The 20,762-nt window shown below is 39.5% G+C and overlaps 1 protein-coding gene across 1 annotated transcript; it reads left to right on the top strand.

Moving 5' to 3' along the window:
• The first annotated feature begins 114 nt into the window (after nucleotides 1-114).
• sin3b (SIN3 transcription regulator family member B) lies at nucleotides 115-20,510 on the top strand. Its single transcript, XM_028027920.1, has 19 exons — nucleotides 115-667; nucleotides 3,165-3,271; nucleotides 5,167-5,320; nucleotides 6,492-6,854; nucleotides 7,152-7,307; nucleotides 8,115-8,240; nucleotides 8,528-8,617; nucleotides 8,742-8,860; nucleotides 9,150-9,363; nucleotides 9,507-9,623; nucleotides 9,799-10,037; nucleotides 10,798-10,981; nucleotides 12,155-13,040; nucleotides 15,317-15,486; nucleotides 15,572-15,745; nucleotides 17,559-17,651; nucleotides 17,742-17,836; nucleotides 18,246-18,444; nucleotides 19,297-20,510. The coding sequence occupies exons 1-19, from the start codon at nucleotides 557-559 to the stop codon at nucleotides 19,531-19,533; spliced, it is 3,834 nt and encodes a 1,277-aa protein (XP_027883721.1). The 5' UTR covers nucleotides 115-556; the 3' UTR covers nucleotides 19,534-20,510.
• Nucleotides 20,511-20,762: the final 252 nt, after the last annotated feature.

The following is a 20,762-nucleotide window of genomic DNA, read 5'->3' on the forward strand; positions in this document are numbered from 1 at the left end:
AACATTGTTCTTTTGTAGCAGTGAAGGGGGAGTGGAGCAATCTGATTCTTGTGAACTCGGCTCCTCCCATCGCTGCGGCTGCGCACTTCAATTTTTCACTCCGTTTTTTTTCTTCTTATTATTTTTCACTCCTACTCTGGCTTCCGGACGCCAAGATAGAACGCTGCCGCCGAATTTAAAGAGACAGGCGATAGTTATTTTAAATACGTAAAACGACAACCATTGTCTCCGAGCTTACAGACCGACCCTTCGTGCTTTCGTTTGCTTTATTCGACCGTGATGTTCAGTCAAAGTCGCAGCGAGTAGTAGCTTGTCTGTCATCACTCTCCACTCTGCTGGGTTTCCCGTCTTTTTTGCCTGCTTTTTCCCCTCTCTCTCTCCCTCTCTCTCTGCTCGTCGAGACTGTCCAGCTAGGCAAAGTAGGGTTTGCTCGCTGGCAGGCTGGCTTCCCGACCGAGAAGACGGTTTGTCGCCTAGCCAACAACTGGAGGTAACGCCGAAGCTTCCCTCGCAAGTTGTGGTAGCGGCTCTCGAGCCTCCCTACGCCGGGGACATAATGGCGAAGATTCAGGCGCACAGCACCGCCAAGCAAATAAACCAAATTCAAGACAAGCCTTATGTGATAACACAAAAGCAAGTGCAGCAGCAGCACTTCCAGAAGCTCAAGGTAAGAGGACAACGGACGAGATGAGAGAAAAGTGTCGGTGTCTCAACCATTTTGTTGCTCCGGGTTTACTGTCGAGAGTAGTGAAAGGAACGGTTGGCTAACGGTAGTTAGCTTACTGGGCTAATAATAAAAGTAATTCATCGCTGACCAGCACAAGACTGACATGTAGGTTTGGACGTGGAAGCTGTTTTTCTTCAACAAATGCGTAACTCGCACTCGGGGGGACTCAGTTTGTTTTACTTTTTTATTTATTTTTCAGTATTTACGCCATCAGCGGCAGCTGCTGTGAGCAAACATTTAGTCTGAGCTCGGTTGTGGGAAGTTCCTCCTTGTTGGATTTTTTTCAGCCAGCTCGAACAAAGTGGAGGACGTAAGCCAGGCCAGCCAAGAAAAGGCTACTTCGGTTGATTAGCAGCTTCGTTTTCACATGTCTTTGTGGCTGCGGTGTTTTATTAAATCGGTTTGCTCCTGCCGACACAATACAGTTGGCCAGGAACCAGCGGGGACTGAACGTATTGTGTAAATGTGTATGCGGGTGGGTGTAGTTGGTGTTAGGGGACTTATTATGGCTAACATTAGCCGCAATAACCCTCTTTAGACTGTTGGTTACAAAGCTTTGCTTTTTTATTTCGAGGTAGTTTAGGTTTATCAACGTTTAATCAATGCTTTTTTTTTTTAAACAAAAAATGCCTATTTGTTTAACATATTAATTTGGTTGGTTTGCAGCTTTCTAACATACCAACTATGCACAAGGTTATTCTGAGTGCTTTGCAAAAAAATAAAGATTGCATTGCTGCTCAAGTTAAGCCATTACATATGAGAAATAAAGCAATAGAAATGCATATTTAAAACAAAAGCCTTAGTACGTCAGTTTGTAACTATTGTCTTTACAAGACATTTACAGTAAAATTACAGTATTTTTAGACTTGATTTTACTTGGATTAAGTAAATGCATGGTCATGTGAGTGATTAGTTTACAAAATCTATTGTAACAAACTATAGCATGCATCATAAATCAATAAACATGGGTATGATAACTGATAATCATTTCAAGTACAAACGCACAAAAAGAAAAAAACAAATGTCATATCAGATGGTTGAGGTATTTTATTCCAATAGCAAATACAGGAATTAGAAGCTTTTCTTGATGTCTACAATAAACCATGTCTAACCATTTTCAGATATCTAAAAAGTATTTTAAAAGTAATGTGTTTTTAAAATTCTGGGAGTAAAGTTTTAAAGTTTTCAGTCAGTTGGAAATGAATTGTTGGTCACCAAAAGGGATAATTGTCTGACTCTAATTTTTATGTGAAAATAAATAAATGCCTCTAAACTGTCAGTGAAAGAGGTTTATTTAGAAAAACATTAGTAGAGTATAAAGTTGGCGGTTGGGTTATTGTATTCAATTATAAATTATTTAGCAGGAACTTGTACAGGACTTTTGAACTAAATAGTGGACCTGTTTAACACCATAACGGATAAAAGTATTTACATATTTTGGTTAATCTGAAAAGTATTATTAAAACTGTGCTGAGACCATTCTATAAGTGTTAAGCTATTCTGCACCATTTGCACCCAATAGAATTCAAAGTGCAATAGAATTAAAAAAAGGAAAGTTTATTTTAAATTAACATGATTAGTACTAAATAATGGTTGAGAAAATGCACAAAATGTGAAAATGAGCAAAACAAAAAAAATCAGATGGATATTAGAGATTTGTGTTTAAGATCTTTTGCTTGGATGAAAAAAATGGTCTTGATCTTTTTACTCCTTTACTTGATTTTGGATCAACTGTCAAAAGACCTGCAATACATTCTTCTCTTGTTGCATTTCTTAGAGGAAAACAAAAATCATATTTGGTCAAAATAAGTGTTGGTACACAAGAAACAAAAAAATAGAAACTATCTTTATGAGCCAGAAAAAGCCTGATTGGTGCATCTGTAGTGGAGTCCATGGACCCTGGATGTCTCAGGTTTACAGCGAGGTGGTTTCAGAGGAGAGATAAATGTAAACTGTAAATGCTGTCTCCCTTTTTAAACCTGGGAATGCTGAGTAAACGCGTCCTGGATGACTTGAGAGATCTCAAAGAGGCATATCTGAATTCTTTTTCTGGATTTTTAATATCAATCCTTAAAGTGCTGTGCTCACTGGGCTCTATTTTCTTTGTGTTGATCAGGATTCTAGCAGAACGATTTTAGATCAGAAGCAGTGAACACATCTAAAGAAACTTACTTTATTTGAACCCACTGGAATTAAAGCATTCTCACAATCTTTTTATGGTTGTAGTTGGTTCATTTAATAAAAGATGAGGTTTTTGAAATTTAATCTGAAAAAATTTCGTGCAGTTTTTTAAAATTTAGTTCTGTGCCAATTGTCTATAACATCTGTCACATTCACTTCACCATTAGCACACATTTATATATTGTGACTATAATTTACACATCTGTTTGAGACTAATTGTGTTTTTCTCCCTTCTGCCTGTTTTTTCTGTATTTAGGTTGAAGATGCCTTGTCATATCTGGACCAAGTCAAAATTCGCTTTGCGAACGACCCTGGCATATATAATAAGTTTTTGGACATCATGAAAGAATTCAAGTCACAGAGGTATCACTGATGATACATCCAAATAGGTTAAACTTGTGTATTTTAAGCTTTAAATGTCATGTAGTTAACTTGTAATCGATGCAGTTCTTGTTTGTCTCCAGTGCTCTATGTCCAAGCAGGACTAATTTGACTAGTTAGGGTTTTTAGTTGACCTCAGCTTCTAGGGACATTGTTATTGTCACCAACTAAAAACTTTGGAAATCATTCATGCAAAAACAAGAAATCTGCAGAATGGACTCCGAATCTAATCTGCACTGGAAAATTAGCTTCTTCCTTGCCTCACTAGTTTTTCTGCCCATTCTTTGATATTGTCTTTTCGTGAAGGCTTCTTTATATGAAGCATTTATTATTTCCCACAACAGCTGTTTGCAACAGTCTTTTTAGATAATGTTTAATCCTTAAATCATACCATCTGTTTTTATAAACAACTCAGTGTTGCAAATGACACTCAGTCTTTTTTAAGACAGCATGTATGTTAATCAAAATAATTAATATGAAATACGACTGTCAGCTTTCACGTCTTCTGGCATCTTTCTGGATGACAAAAGTTTAAAATGAGCTTTAAGGAATCTTAAATGAAATCAAAACCTAAACAGTTTTGCAGGTAAAACACTAATGTCTGGTTTACACGGCAAGATTTTAAGAGACCCCACACACGACAAAAGATCTTGGTTATAACAGATTTGGTTGCAAAGTCGGGGGTGTCAATCCACATGGCAGGATCGACACCCCTGCCATGAGTGAACCGATTTCACTTGCCAACATTCAGATTTCAGACGGGAAATCTCGCAAAATGTCTCAACGCGCAAACGCGAGTTCAGAGAAAACAAATATGGAAGAAGCAATGTTTAATAAACTAAAAAAGACATCCCTGATGTCCACTGGACTTTCTGGTGTGACATGGCAGGGTTTTAATCTTCTGTACTTCAGTTTCCCCTCCATATTTCCATCACCTTGCTTTCTGATTGGCTCCTTGTCACACTTCAATAAGGCCAAGACAATCCAACATGTTGAATATTCTCGATTTTTAGATCAGAGCAGTCCTAATGTCTTTCAGAGCAGACCAGGTCACTCTTACACACCACACACTGCAGGAATATCTCTTGAGATCATCTTCTGAGTCATTACAATAATTGGGGCGTCCTTAAGATTGCTGGAAGTGGAAAATCAGGACATGAATTGGCATTAAAATCTTGGTGTGTGAGTTAGACAAAAATTAGAATGTTTCATACCGACACTTTGCTTCTGTAACTGTCTTATCAACTGACCTTGACTAAAGGTGATCAGTAAGTGCTTTGGCGCTTCTGTACTTTCCTGTTATGATTTTAAATTATTACCAGCTGTGGCCTAGTAATATTTACACATTATCATTTACATACAAGTTGCTTTCCTGACCAGCCTTCAGTCCCTTTTTTAAAGCTTCAATCAAATTCAGTTATTGTAACAGAGATGAATCTTCAATCACTTCAGTTTTCTTTAGCAGTATCTTGTAATATTGTATGATAAGCAGTGACTACGAGAACTCTGGTTTACTGACAGCTTTAACGATCACCCAAATGTTGCATAAAGTCCAAAATCTGTAGTTGTGAGGAACGCTCATGTAAAAATATTGCTTCTCTGGCATATTGACAGAGCTGTTAGATGATTGCTTTCTTTGCTTAGTTAGTTTGCTTGAATGTTAACACCCAAGAATCATCTGTTTGCTTTAGTGATAATCAATGGTTTTTTAGAAAGTGCCCTACTCTAATTATGTACCAGTTCATTTTAAAATAGATAATTTATCTTAACTATTTTAAACTAAACTATGCTTTTTAGAACCCATTTGTTTTTATGTTTAGGAGAAGTTGATTATTATTGCCAGCTACATTATCATGTTTGTTTTATTTCTTAAATAGCATCGACACACCGGGGGTTATAAACAGAGTGTCACAACTATTTCATGGGCACCCAGACCTCGTTTTGGGCTTTAATGCCTTCCTGCCACCAGGCTACCGGATAGAGATCCCCAAGAATGGGATGGCTTTCCTTCAGTCGCCATTCACTACACAGGTAAGACATCCTTTATCTCCTAAAACCCCAAAGACATTATATATCTGTAGTTTTGGCTCTGTACTCCTCTGTTAAAAGGTCCTTAATGTTTAAGTCCAGAGAACTTTTAAATTTCTGGAAGGATTTGGGTGGGCTAAAGTAGAACTTACAGTAAAATGTACCATGAAACTTTCCTTTTTAGGGGATAAAATAGGTAACAGGATTGAAGTGCCACCTCTTCCTACCCGTTAGGCATGAACAAGCTCTGTAAAAGTCACATAATCCTAAATGTGTTATATGTGACTCCCATATTCAACGTGTAGCAAACAATTAATGCATGAAAAGCTATTAATTTCAGATAGTTCAGTTTCATCCCTACTGGCTGCCAGAGGGTGGTGCTGAATGTTCCTTTTGCCCAGAAAATAATAAAACCAACAATCCTGACAATACAGATCATTTTAGGGTTTTAAACATCATTAATAGGAATTTATTGTGATGATAATTGGAATTCTTATAAGAAATTTATCACAATAAATGATAAACAATGCAATAAATGCCCACCATTACATAGCATACTCAATTATCGTTTTATATTTCTGCATGCTGAAGCTATGATTTTCTCAGACTCCTAAATAAGCTACATTTTCATTTCTAAGAATAAAATAATGAATCTGATATAAACCTGTCATGTTATAATGTTATTGTCTCATCAAAAACATACCTGGAGTATTGCTCTCATTCTTTAATGCATGTCTGAGAAATCCTTGAATCTTTAGTGGCAGCCATTCAGGTTTGTAAAACACTTGAGGGAACGAAGCACCACCTTCCATGTGCAACTCTTCGTCAGAGCTGCAGTACCAAGCCGAACTTACAAAGCACTTCTTCCCGGTGCCTCTCCCACTCAGCTCCTTCAAACCAGCAGCAGCAATTAGTTAACACTTGGGGAACTGAGCGTCTGCTGCTCTTATTGAGCTACTTCTTAGTCCAGTGCTCTGATGAATGTTTGTAAACGCTTAATAGAGGAATGTTGATGTGCTGAATATCGGAAAGAGCAGCAATTCTTTCCGACACAGAGGCCCAATTTAAAGACATTAAATTACAAAGTCAAATTTATTTTAAGTCATGTTTGATACATATAGGATTTTTCTAACAACTGAAGGTGATGATTCATTTCTATTAATCTTTTCTGCAGGTGTCTCCCGGACAGCCTGCAAAGAGTCTGACCACTCCTGCAGTGGCTGCCACCTCAGGTAGTGTCCCCGCTGCTCATTCAGAAGCAGGACCAGCCCAAACCAGTGACACCAAGGCGGCCTCATCAGACAACCCATCTTCAACCTCAGCAGGACCCTCAGAGCCTCCCAGCAAACTTTCTCTTCCCCTGATGAGCAAAGAGGGCCACAGTCAGGCCACCACCTCGTCTATCTCCCCCCCTGCTTCAGAGACGAGCCCTGTAGAGTTCGACAGTGCCATTAGCTACGTAAACAAGATTAAAAACCGTTTCCTGGACCACCCTGAGATTTATAGAGCCTTCCTAGAAATCCTTCATACATATCAGGTACCAAATATTAAGACATGTTGTGGTTACTGAGTGGCTGTATTTATTATCCTGTCCTCTTCCACCTCATAGATTTGAGCACTTACTGGTTGTTTTAAAACCTGACTACTGTTGCTCTGGTATTTCAGGAATTAATTATGTACTCCGTTACTTTGTGTTAATTTTTAAAACGGAACCAAACATAACTCATTCCAGAAAACTGAAGCACAACAGCAGCTCAGCTAGTAGTAACCGTGATATGTAGCCGGACTAAAGTATTAAACTTTCCTCTGGTTCTACTCCTCCAAAACACCACAGAAGGAGCAGCTGGAGGTGAAGGAGAGTCGAGGCGGCCGAGGCAGCAGCGGGATGACCGAAGATGAGGTGTTTTCCAAAGTTGCCAGTCTCTTCAAGGGACAAGAGGACCTACTTGCTGAGTTTGGACAGTTCCTGCCTGATGCCAAGAGATCACTGGTAGGTCTAGCAAAAATAGACACAGATAAATACTAATCCACTGTTGAAGCAGATGGTAGCTTAATATTTTTTGATAGTTTTCACCCTGTCTTTCCAGCATTATCATAGTTATCTTCAAATAATCTAAAAAATGTTGGTAGTTTTAACTTAAATTTATTTTGCCGTTTTTCATTCATTTTTTTCTTTTTTAATTAAAATTTGTTCTTATTTTGTGTGTTGTAGTTCAGGCTAAGGAATTGATTAGTTAATTAGTTACAAAGAAATAAAGATTCATTTAGGACTGCAAACATCCATGCCCCGACATTCAGCCTTTCCTCCAACACGTCAAAGAAAATGTCTCATGAATTTGGCTTATTGTTTGCTTTTACTACAAACCGTCAAGAGTTAATATTTAACAATGTACAGATTAAAAATAACTTTTAATTGTTGCCTAAAACCTTTGATCAATAGGTTTTAGGTTAAACTTCCTGCATGCAACAAAGCTGACTTGCATGCCAAAGGCAAATAGGCCAATAAGTCATCAACATTATTTCCTAATGAAGTTATACTGTGAAGAAAGTTAAGTTATGTTTAATTTTATTTAGGTCTTTAAATTTAGATCATAATTGTTTTAAAAATCTCTTTAAAAATTGTTTAACCTCCTGAGACTGGCAGAATCCACTACTTTTTGATCTATTACATTTCCTGTATAATGTTAGCTTCTTTTGCACTTGTACTAAATATATACTGGAAAAATGTTTACTGTACCATTTATTTGAAGAGTTTTGATTGAGCTCCTGGTTTTTGTTTCTGCTCCCTGTCATGTAGTTCACAGGGAGTTCCCTGACAGGAGGGAAAGAGCAGGTGAAAAAGTCAGAGGAAGAAGACCCGATAACCAAACAGAACAAGAAGAGGCCCAGACCATTGCTGATGCATATGTCCCCACTGCTTAAGGTAAACTTTCTGTGCTGATGAAGTTCTCCTGGCAATTCACAAATTAATTGCTTTTTTTAATCTGTGAATGCTTAAAAAATGTTTTGTTTTACAAAAAATTGCAACACTGAAGCTGTAGCTCTAATATTCTTTCCAAAAGGCTGTGCAGTTTTTTATTCTGGCAACAAGTTTGGGAGGACATATTTACAAAATCTCCTGTTTTATACAGAGTTTACAGAAGTAACTGAGATGAGTTGAACAAAAAGCAGTAGGACACATTAAAGTTCAGTTGTCTTATTTTTACTCAGAAAAAGATGAAGTATCCCTGCGCCAAAGATCAGTCCTTTGCTTCTGTTGGGAAACATGGTGTCTTAAGAGAATTCTCCTTTTTTGATAAGGTAAGGTACCGGATTTCATGAGTTTTTGTTAGATTTTGCTTTGTTTTTTCTTCTCATTTGGCTGATCGGTTTTGCTTTTTTTATTTATGTATTAATTCTTTTTGTTACATCCCCATTTGTTCAGGTGCGTCGCCTGTTTAAAAGCCAGGAAGTGTATGAGAACTTCCTGCGATGCATTGCCTTGTTCAACCAAGAAGTGGTTTCTGGGGCAGAGCTGCTACAACTAGTGACTCCATTCCTGGGGTGAGTGGCTAAAAATATGGATAAATAAAATTGGAAGATAAGAAAGATGCCCACTATCCAAGTGTTGATGTATCTTAAAAAATGTAGTCCGTTTTTACAACAACTTAGAACTAAACATAATTATATCTATAAATTAATTTTCACACTGTGATATTCATACTTTGTAAATTTGCATAAACTTAATTTAGAGGACTGTGATGACTATCGTTGGGTAATTAAAATCCTGTCATATCTAGAATGTTTTCAGTCCTTCATCTCGACTTCTCTCTCCATACATGACATCTTACAGGAAGTTTCCTGAGCTGTACTCTCAGTTCAAGTCATTTCTGGGGGACAAAGAGCTCTCTCATGCTGTGTCGGGGCTCGCTGATCGTTACATGGAAGGAGGAGGGGGCAGAGAAGTGGATTATGCCTCTTGTAAACGCCTGGGTTCGAGCTACAGAGCATTGCCCAAGACCTATCAGCAGCCAAAATGCAGTGGGCGCACTGCTCTTTGCAAAGAGGTACAATCAGAAGTTGTCATAATTTTATTCTGTTAAATTCTTTTTTTTCTCGCATAAAATATTGTAAATTCTGATTAAATACCGTTTGCAAGTGCAAATCTTTGATTATAGATTAATAATCTTTTCTATCTGTGCATGTTCAGGTCTTAAATGACACCTGGGTTTCATTCCCCTCCTGGTCGGAGGACTCGACCTTTGTTAGCTCAAAGAAGACTCCATATGAAGAGCAACTGCATCGCTGTGAGGATGAAAGATTTGAGGTGACCATAATATTTATTGTAAAATGTTTTTAGTTTTTTTAAATGGAGCATTTGAGTTTTATCTATTTGCAGGATAGGTATTTTGAAAGATCTCAATATAAAACTCCATGGTTGCAAAACATATGACTGTGTCTCATCTAAATGCTCCGTCTGTCACATTTTGTCACACTTGTAGTTGGACGTTGTGCTGGAGACGAATTTGGCCACCATCAGGGTGTTGGAGAGCGTACAGAAGAAGCTGTCTCGCCTGTCACCAGAGGACCAGGAAAGATTCAGATTAGATGACTGCCTGGGTGGCACCTCTGAGGTCATCCAGCGCCGTGCTGTCTATCGTATCTATGGCGACAAGGCCCCTGAGATCATAGAGGGACTGAAGAAGAGTCCCGCTACCGCTGTGCCTGTGGTGCTTAAGAGGTTTGTCTTTTTATATTCTAACTTCAAGGTTTTTTTTTTACTAATCTTTTCTAAAAGTTCAACATCTTCTACAGCAACATGCATTGTTACTCACATTGTAGGATTGTTATCTACGCTAATGAACATCTCATACTCGCGGTTTTGGATGTTTGTACTACATGCTGTGGGAGCTTGAATCAACTTAAGTGCTGATTTGTAATATTTTTATGTTGGTGCCAAGTAGAGCTGTGCAATATCTCAATCACTAAGGACTTCTTGTATAAAATATTTGGTAAGATACTATATACTTTCTGACTATAACGCTGTGCATTATAATAGGCCTGTTGAAAGGACTGCAACTGATTTTAAGCGACCCCTGATGTGTATCTTAAGTGACTGAGATCCTGTAACTTATAGAGTGTGGTTGGGACTTAATTATTTTTGGGGGGGGGGAAGAAAATTTGCATAATTTTAAAAATATTATATTATTATTATTATTTTCTTGTAATACATGAAAACAATCAACTACAAAGAAAAATGACCAGGTCCAAAACTATCTGTCTGGTTTTTTCTTTGGGAGAATATGAAGAAATCTCTGCCTAAACGCTCTTAAGTATCAGTCCTAGCTCAAAACAACTCTGCATTTGTTCTGTTCTCTTGTATGGAGAACTGAAAGCCCATAGCAAACATTTTCCAAATGCTTTAATATCTGGTTGCACACCTAATATTTATTACTGTGTGTTTCATACAATGCATCACTGTTATGTTTTTCACTATTCAGGTTGAAAGCAAAGGAAGAGGAGTGGAGAGAGGCCCAGCAGGGTTTCAACAAGATTTGGAGAGAGCAGTATGAGAAAGCCTACCTGAAGTCCCTGGACCACCAAGGAGTGAACTTCAAGCAGAATGACATGAAGGCCCTGCGGTCAAAAAGTCTCCTCAATGAGATTGAAAGCATCTATGATGAGGTAAACCCCTGAGGTCTTGATTAACGTTTAAAGAAACATCCAACAGACTTGTTTTGTTTACATTTTTGAGGATGACTGACTTCTTATTCTTGTTTATTTTAAAGTTGACTGACTTCTTATTCTTGTTTATTTTAAAGTTGACTGACTTATTATTATTGTTTATTTTTAAGTTGAGCTTTCCCACTAGTTTTTTCCTACACATAAGATGAAAAATCATCAGTTAGGAAATTATCACGACACGTCTTTAATTAAAACCATGGCTCTTGAATGCAAGTGATAATTTCAGACATGAAACTTCACAGCCATGTAACTGAACTTCTTGATGGTTTTATAATTTTCTATTCTTTCTGTACATTTGGTAAGAGCAACTTAATAGTAAAAAAGGGAAAACTGGGCTGTTTTCCATCCATCCATTTTCGAACACTCTTGTCCCTACTGGGGTCGGGAGAGGTGCTGGTGCCCATCTCCAGCTAACGTTCCGGGCAACAACAATCACGCACACACACACACCTAAGGAGAATTTAGAATCAACTAATTTTAATTAACCTAACAGTCATGTTTTTGGACTGTGGGAGGAAGCCGGAGTGCCCGGAGAGAACATGCAAACTCCATGCAGAAAGACCCCGGGCTGGGAATCGAACCCAGGACCTTCTTGCTGCAAGGCAACAGTGCTACCAACTGCATCACTGTGCAGACTGGGCTGTTTTATTTTCACAAATTTATCACACATATGAAACCTGTTATAAACACACTGCAAAAACACAAAATCTTACAAGTATTTTTAGTTTCTTGTGCAAATGTGTTTGTACACTTTAAATAATCTAAAACTAACATACCAGTAAATTTTCAGCAAGATAAAGGAGCTTGTTTTAAGTATATAATGTCTTAATATTAGTAAAGTAGTAGTTCAATTGGCAGATTATTTTACTTGGGAATAATGTCGTTAGAAGGGAAATAATCTGACGGTGGAACTGTCACTTGTTTGCTTATTTTTAAATCAATATTAAGTAATTATTGACATAAAACAAGCTTCTATGTCGTCCTGAAAGGTCACTTGTAAGTTAGTTTTGCCTTGTTTCAAGTGTACTTATTTGTGTACTTTGTGTTTTTGCAGTGCACCACTTTTATCTTCCTCACTAGCTCTTTATTGAACTCCTTTTTCCTTCTTTCCAGCGTCAGGAGCAGAGCACAGAAGAAGGAGGCGTTGGTCATCAGAGCCGTAATGGTTCGGGCTCGGCATCTTCCAGCGAGCCTCACATGATGTTCACATATGAGGACAAGCAGATCCTGGAAGACGCCGCCTCCCTCATCATCTACCACGTTAAACGGCAGCCCACCATCCACAAGGACGACAAGGACCACATTAAGCGCATCATCCAGCACTTTGTTCCCGACCTCTTCTTCTCTCGCCGCGGTGAGCTCAGTGATACAGAAGAATGGACCGATGAGGAGGCGGAGCCTGAGGATGGGGCAGAAAGAGGGGGCGGAGCCTCTGCACCACCAACAGCAGCAGCTGGAGGAGGAAGCGGCCATCCGAACAATGCGTCAGGGGGATCAGCAGCAACAGCAACAACCACCACAGGAAGTCAACCTCCATTACAGCCAGCTCAGAACCAGAACCAGTCCCAACTGCAGCAGCAACTCAACGGTGAGTCCAGGAGGAGGCGCTGCAGTCCATCTCAGCCTACTGACACTGAGCCCTCCAGCACATCCAGTAGCACGAACCAACCTGCAGTGACGGCTTCCTCCACCCCTGGCTCTACTCCCATGGAGGCGAGCTCCAGCGCCGTAGGAGAAAAAGTGGACCTCCGCGACCCTGAAGCAGAACACCAGAAGGAGCTGGATGGCGTCTATAACCTCTTCTTTGTAAACAACAACTGGTATTTCTTTTTGCGGCTGCACCAGACTCTGTGTTCGCGGCTGCTGCGGGTTTACCGGCAAGCTGAACGGCAGCTGCTGGAGCACCGAGCGGAGCAGAGCCGGGAGAGGCTGCTGATGGCGGAGGGGAGGAGGGAGAAGGCGTGTGACCTGGCCATGGAGCTTCGCCTCAAACAGCCCAGTAAGTATTTGTCAGTGCAAGGAGGAGGTTAGGACTACTCTTTACTGATTTATCAGCACCAATTTCTTTAGTTATGGGAGATTAATGATCGGCTGATACTTGCATGTGAAGCTGATCTTATCCCCTGATGTTATCTACCTCAGCAAAGGTCTAAAAATCAACCAGTTTCCTTTTCTGCTCCCCTATGAGAGAGGCTTGACTGTTAGCCCCACCCACCAGGTCATGTTGCACGTTCGCAGTTAACAATAGTCACCCCAACTTAGAAACTTTCTTGCTATATTTAGCAACATTTCAGACCAAAAAAATGGTATTGGGCAAAATCGGAATTGGCAGGTCAACCTTTTAAAAAGCTGTAATCTGGGACCATCCAGAAAACTGCAATCGGTGCACTCCTAGTTAGGGCTTACGCGTGACTCAAATTTGAGTAGCTGTTTCTATTTATTCTTATAAAATCCTTTACCTAAGCAGCATTAGCCACGCTTGATGTAAAGAAAATTTGAATCTAACAAACTCTGGATCTAAAGGTAGGTTTGAATCAGATTTCCTGCTGTTCATGTGATCACATGATGGCAGACGATGCAGTCTGGAAATGATTGGGATTTAATTTAGGTCATTTCCAGATCTGAAAGGATGAAAGCTCTTTATTCCCTGTCCCTTGTACCAGATTATGCATCTTTTTCTGTTATTAAAAATATAAATATGTACGTATCTGGCCTAAAAAGCCTAATTGAACCTTTCTGTTTGTGCTTTAAAAATGGGTTAAAAAGACTGAAGACTGGGAGTTTAAGCATGAAAAGGCATGGATCCTACATAGACATGCATAAATAACATTGACATCACCCAGTAATTTTTTAACAAATCTGTATTGGTACGATAACTGGGCTGATATTAACAGCAATATTTATGTCACTGTTAATATGGTTGCCATTTATTTCTGGAGGGAGAGGATGTTGGTCATGTGGTCTTTGTTTGGTCATGTGACGGTGATGCAGTGCAGGATCAGTGGTTTGGTTGTTTTTTTTTTCCAAGGTATCAAATTGGTAGTGAAATATTGCCTATAAGTGATATTTTTTATTGGCCATAACATCAATATTAATATTGAATACCAATATCTGCTCAAATCTTCCTATTTGTGCATCCCTAATCTTAAAATGAATAGAATAGAATAGAATTCAACTTTATTGTCATTGCACTGTCACAAGTACAAGCAACGAGATGTAGTGTGTGGAAGCTGAGAGTAAGTGGTTAAATGGAGCTTCACACTTGTTCTGTTTGACTTGTTTGTGTTCAGAAAGTGAAAGTCAGACTCCAGTCTGTTAAAATAATCTGTTAATTAAACAAGTTTCAGAATTGTGCATTTGTTGCAGTGTCAGTTGAGCAATGTATCTAGTAGTCACCATTTATAGACCGACTCGTCTCTCTAAATTAATTGAGGTCAAATGTATAGGTGGGGCTGCGTTGACCATGACAGGCGATTTGCTTACTCTTGTTTACCCTGCTGCAATATTTTGAGAAAAACAAGACTGTAAGTAATGATGAGCTGACCAGGAGGTGAAAATTGTTGTTGGATTATAGAGAACTGAGATAGTATCTGGATGTTTGGAACTGGATCAGATAGGTCAAAGGGTAAAGCGATAACATATTTTACTGTTGATAAATCTGAATCCATAGCTTAACATTTGTTACAGCTGAGCTAACCACTGGTGCTCTGTTACTCTGGGAACATGCAACGCTTAAACCTTGCTTCCTGTCCATTAATATTCACATATGATGGTGGACATGGGAGATAATTTAAAGTTAAACTCTTTCCAGCAAAACATTTTTCTTGTTTAATTTAAGGAGTTTTCCAAACCTTTGAACTTCCTGCTGCCTCTAACTCAAAGCACCAACTCTGTCTGTTCAGCGATTGGGAAAACCTCCATCTGCTTGCTCCCTACTTCAGGCAAACTGGACAATAAATTGAGTACAACTAAATATTAGTACTAGTAGAAATTTCCTTTTAAGGTTTTTGAAATGACAAAAGTTAGAGCTGTTCATGAAATGGTGCCTTAAAATAAAGTGTAGTTCCTGTAATAGGAAAAAAATACCTAGTTAAATCTGAAGATCTGTTTTAAAACCACCCCAGAATAGATTTGCATATCTGTAAATGTCAACCTTGCAGAACACACACAGCTCTGGGTTTCAGATACACACCGACTTCTACCGGGAGGGAAATGACTAAGCTGCTCTTGAACAAAACGGTGTGAAAACCCGTAACATCACCTCTTTGTCCACAGGCGAGGTGGAGTTAGAGGAGTACTATCCAGCCTTCCTGGACATGGTGCGCAGTCTCCTGGACGGCAACTTGGACTCCACACAGTATGAAGACACGCTGAGAGAGATGTTCACCATCCACGCCTACATCGGCTTCACCATCGACAAGGTCATCCACAACATCATCCGGCAGGTGATTATGCTTTGCCTCTATCTTTTAGCTTGGTCTTGTTCCGCTTTGAGGCAGTTGTTCTGTAACCATTCTCCTCTGCCCTCAGCTGCAGCACCTTGTGAGCGACGAAGTGTGTCTGCAAGTGGTGGATCTTTATCTGGCTGAGAGGAAGAGAGGGGCGGCAGGCGGGAACCTGTCCTCCCAGTGCGTCAGAGCAGCTTGGGAGACAAGCTACCAGTGGAAGGCTGAGAGGATCATGGCTGAAGAGAACTGCTTCAAGGTGAGCAGAGTGTTGCTACAGTTAGAGCTAGATAACCCTGAGTGAAACTACAGCAGATTAAAAGTTTTCATTAACAGGCTTTCTTTACTCAAATACCCATAAATACTGCAACAAACTGAATTCAGAAATGGAGTATGCCTATCTGCAATATATTTTCAGTGTAAATAAAGCCATGTTGTGTATTCCTCTGAGGCTGGTGGGAAAACATTTGTTTTTTGTTTTTTGTTGATTTTTGCCTCTGGCTGAACCAACTGGGTTCATCGACATCCAACTGGGAGGTGAATGTCCACCCCAGTCTCAGATCCTTAGTAGTTTTTATCGACTTTTCTTTCAGTATTGAACTCTATTCATCTTTAATGGCTCTTACATCAACTTTGGTCACTTTCCTGTCTTTGCTGATGAAAAGCATCCCCACATCATGATTCTGCCACCTATTGTTTAACTTTAAAGATGGTCTGTACAGGGTTAGTTTTGTCCAAAAAATTTGTCTTAGAACATCTTGTTCTCCATGTTTGTTGTGTCGCCCCACATGGCCTCTCCCCAGTTTCATCCCTGACCTGTTAGCTGCATTTTCCAACTGAGTCTAAATCACACACAAGTGAGCTCTACATGCACTGTGTGACGCAAAGCCGACTTTTCTTTGTGCATAAATGTGACCGATATCTGTCTTTTTCCAGGCAGTCTGAACGGCCCAATTCTGATCTCTTCACCCCCTGAAAAACCTCATTTGTGCCGCTTCTGTGTGAGCTACTTATTCGGATATGGATCTGATAGTTTTAAAAGCATCTGCAGTCTGAGAGGTCATCTCGCATTTTTTATGAGTTTTACATCATTGATGTGAGACATCAATGCCTCGGAAAAAGCCAGAAGCAGCAAATCAGCCCATAAATAATGGCTGAAATTTATAATTATGAACTAATGAAAGAAGTCTGTGTCAGTGAAGCGCATCGCATCACGATCCCACCACTCCTGGTCCAACCACACATCCAATCAAACTTCTCTGCAGTAGCTCAGTTCTGCACCAAAGGCTAGCACTGCTGTTTGTGCTTTCTTTTTATTAGCTTCCTTTGTGCTGTTATGATTTGGGGACAATACAGCCAGCTCTGAATAACTTTAAAATTGATCCATAGATGGCAGCATCCATTATTACCTCCATAAACACCATGCTACTGTGATGTGAACCGTGATGATTTCAGCAAAAAATAATTCTGTTGTCCGTTGCCTTGTTTGCCGTTTTTGCGTCTGTCAGATTTATTTACAATCTTATTAATTACTCAAAATTAATGCAGTGAACTCTGGGTCTGAACACATTTATTATTTTAATGTTAAAATAATAAATGTGTTTTTACCATTTTTCTGGTTTTTTCTCCCCTCCATTCGTTTGTTGTCTGTTTCTTTCTTTCTTCTTTCCGTTTATGTTTTCCTCCCATCTACCTGCCATAAATTGACGATGAGCTTTTAAATAATAAATATACAAGAATGAAAATGAGCTCTTATTAGTCTGGAACAGTATGCAGTGTTATAGAAGAGTTGTAACCCTGTTAACATTAACTCATGTCTGCAGCACTGAATTAGTGAAACGCATTTCAGCTGGGACGGTTACGAAGGTTGTAATAGCTCAGAGGTTGTTACCGTCGCAGTGGCTGAGCAACCTCTGCTGGAGCAATGCTGTTAACAAATGAAAACGCATCGTCCAGCAGGGCAACTGGGATGGATGAGGTCCTTACAAAAAGGAGAATTTAAATGTTAAAGTTTACTGAAGCATTTTTGAATCGTCTTCTTACTCTGATTTATAATCTTTTGTTTTTCTCAGGTCATTTTTATCCAAAATAAAGGCCAGGTGACGATGACCCTCGAGCTGCTGGACACCGAGGAAGCTCAGGCTGATGATCCGTTAGATGTTCAGGTAGTCATGCTAATGGATAAACTTGTTTACCCACAGAAAAACAATCCATCTGAAGTTAATGATTAAACATGTGACTCTTGTTTCCATCAGTGCCTGTCGAGCTACATGGAGCAGTTTGTTGGGACAGAGTCCAGTTTGTGCTCCCAGGCAGAAGGTTACTTCTTCAAGCCTGTGTTCCTGCCCAGGTAGGAGCTCCAGAAAAGCACAGGATGTGTTTATTTCACTGCCTTCTGGTTTGTTGAATAGTTACCAGTAGATAGTTTAATGATTGGCATGGCTTGTTCCTCATACTTATCTGGGGATTAAAGCAGTTCAACTTTTTTTTAGCCAAAAGGTCTGCTACGTGTGACTAAAAAGTCTACATCAGGATGCGCTTTAAAATGTCTTTCTTTTATACATACTACCAGGAATCTACATGTTTTTATCTTACAATTTGGCTGGGAAGCATCGAAACGCTCTGTTTCGTGTATTTGACACTAAAATGTAATTAATGCAACATTGTGAAAATTGAAGTGATTGAACAGCTGTGTGAACAGTGAGCATCATACAAACCAACTTTGTTTTAAGTCTTCATAAATGTGTTTTGTTGGAAAGGAACCTGCGGCGTTTCCGGCGCTGGCAGGTGCGGCAGGTGGAGGCGATGCGCTGCAGGAGAGAGTGGCAGCGGCAGCTGGCCCTGGAGAACGCCGGCAGTCTGGAGTGTAGGTTCAAACTCAACACTCACAAGATGGTGTTTGTCATGAACTCTGAGGACTACATGTACCGCCGCGGCGCGCTGGTAAAGGCCAGGAAGGTAGGCGCTGCTCCTCACCTTACATACTGCAGACGTCTAATTTACACAGACATGCTGAAGACCCTTTGACCTGTTTCAGCTGCACAGCTTGGTTCTCCTGAAAGGTCCCACCCACTTGCTAGAAGATGCCTGTGTTGAGGTGTCAAAATATTACATTTGAGATACAACTGTTGTTTTTTCTATTCTTCTGAAGTACTTCCTGCTTACATTAGTTGATTATATGAGTGGCCCAAAAGTTTAAACAAAACTAGGTTTGAAATGATTTAAGTGACATAAATAACTCGCTGTCATTTATTTAATGTAACTACTTATATTCAAACAATTATTTAATGGAAAACCCCCCATTGCATCAGGTCTATATACCTTCATATTTCTGTCCTTTTATTAACTCGTTCATTCATGCATCTATCCAAGTATTTGTCATCAATCTCTTCCTTGTTGTCTTGGTGATTTTGGAAGATCTCTCATTTAGAAACTGTAAAGATGTTCCTTGGTAAACGATTTTTTACCTTTAAGTTCTAACATCATTCCCTCATCAAAAACATCCCTGGTAAAAAGGTTGTTAAAGGCTAATAGAGGAGGGATGTTGTGACGACTTCCTGAAGATGGAGTTTCAGAAAGAGCAGGAGTTTTTCAAGAAACAGGGGCCCAATTTTAAGGCTTTATATGATTAAGTCAAATTTCTTCATATTTGATATATGTGGCATGTTTTTTTAACAAATGAAGGTATCGCTGGTACTTGATTATTCTGTAAAACACACAATACTGCCCCTTTAAAAAAATGAGCAGAAGCTGTGGAGGTTTGACCTGAACACTGTGAAGGACGCTGACCGTCTTCCTGCTCTCCTACAGTCGCAGCACCAAGTCGCAGCGTGCCAACATGAACGCTTCGACAAGTGGCACCAAAGCTGGCTGGCCAATCATGTCCCGGCCTCGGCCGAGCGCTCGGTGCAGAACTGGCTGATGGGTGAGGAAGAGGAGGACTTCATACCCTGCAAGACCACCTGCCTGTCCACCGAGCTGAAAGGACAGGCGGTCAACAGATACCAGGTTCATTACAGCAGTAGCAAAGCCCCGTCCTCTCCGTGAAGATCAGCATGTCGCGCCCTCACAGGTAAATGCATGGACTTACAGGACATCTGCACACTAAACAGACATGAACAGCGACAGTCCCATTTCTCCGCCTCCCTCCCACATGTTCACTCATGGATGAATAAAACTGGCAGAAACACTGCGAGTCGGTGAGTGAACATGCAGAGCGAGGACGAGGACCAACAGACTGAAGTAATCAATGAACGCGAACAGTTTCTGACTGATGCGATCGGTCGGACGCAACTGCACAAACAGAGCTCATCTGCAGCAGATCTATCATCCCGTCTCCTCTGGCGGCTCTAGAGTTCACAGGACTGATGATTGATCAGCGAGAGATCATGGAGTTTGTTTCAGAAATGTGAATGTCTTCTTTTTTTTTTTTTTTTTTTTTTTTTAAATGTTGAGTGTAGTTTTTAGCTTCTGAAGCCAGAGAGCCTTCTGCCTGTTGGTTGATTCATGCGTGTTTATATGGAGAGATAATGGTAAATGTTTGTGTGTATGTGTATCCTGCTCTCTACATTTTGTCTGTGAGTCCAGAACAGGCTTTATAACTATAGTATCTACATTATTACTGTATGTGCATATATACAGGGATCCTGTATTTTTATATATGCATCTACACAAGTCGATACATCAGAAGATCATGTGATTCCTGAAAGTATTTGTTGTCAGCCAACCTTGATGTTTGTGCTTTTCTTCTTTTTTTTATTTTTGTATTCTTCCTTTTTGTGTTGTAGCTAAAAGAATTATCACCGGGGCAACAAGGAGTGCTTAAATTTAATGGGTTTAATATTAATGAAACAGTCAAATTAAGTACTATTCATGATTTCACAAAACATTTCTTTTGCATTGTTCTCTTTTGCATACTGACATTGAAAATAAAAGCAAAGTATCATCAGTGTTAAAAAGAATGTATAATGTTTATCTTGTATCAGTTATCAGATAATAAACAACCTAGTTGTGACCTTCTTAGACTTGGACTGACGGGTTGTTTGTTGCTCCAGATATTCATTAGTTTGAATGTCACAAAGGAGCTGCAGGAGTAACATGAGATATCGCAGCTGCACTCAAACGTATCATAAAGTACATTATTAGCTTTACTGTACGTCACACATCATACAAACCCATCAGATTTAAAGTCCAATTAATGATTTTACCTTCAGTTATGAAGCAAAGTCTTTTTAAAATACATTTTAGTGTTATATTTCTAAATTAGACATTTATTC

The sequence above is a fragment of the Xiphophorus couchianus genome, chromosome 9 (assembly GCF_001444195.1).
Source record: "Xiphophorus couchianus chromosome 9, X_couchianus-1.0, whole genome shotgun sequence".
Lineage (NCBI taxonomy): Eukaryota > Metazoa > Chordata > Actinopteri > Cyprinodontiformes > Poeciliidae > Xiphophorus > Xiphophorus couchianus.

What these genes read in the sequence shown, in the direction of transcription:
- sin3b (XM_028027920.1), top strand. Translation starts at nt 557, where the DNA reads ATGGCGAAGATTCAGGCGCACAGCACCGCCAAGCAAATAAACCAAATT. An exon ending in AGCACTTCCAGAAGCTCAAG is followed by an intron (nt 668 to 3,164) that starts GTAAGAGGACAA and finishes TTCTGTATTTAG; the next exon opens with GTTGAAGATGCCTTGTCATA. An exon ending in AAAGAATTCAAGTCACAGAG is followed by an intron (nt 3,272 to 5,166) that starts GTATCACTGATG and finishes TTTCTTAAATAG; the next exon opens with CATCGACACACCGGGGGTTA.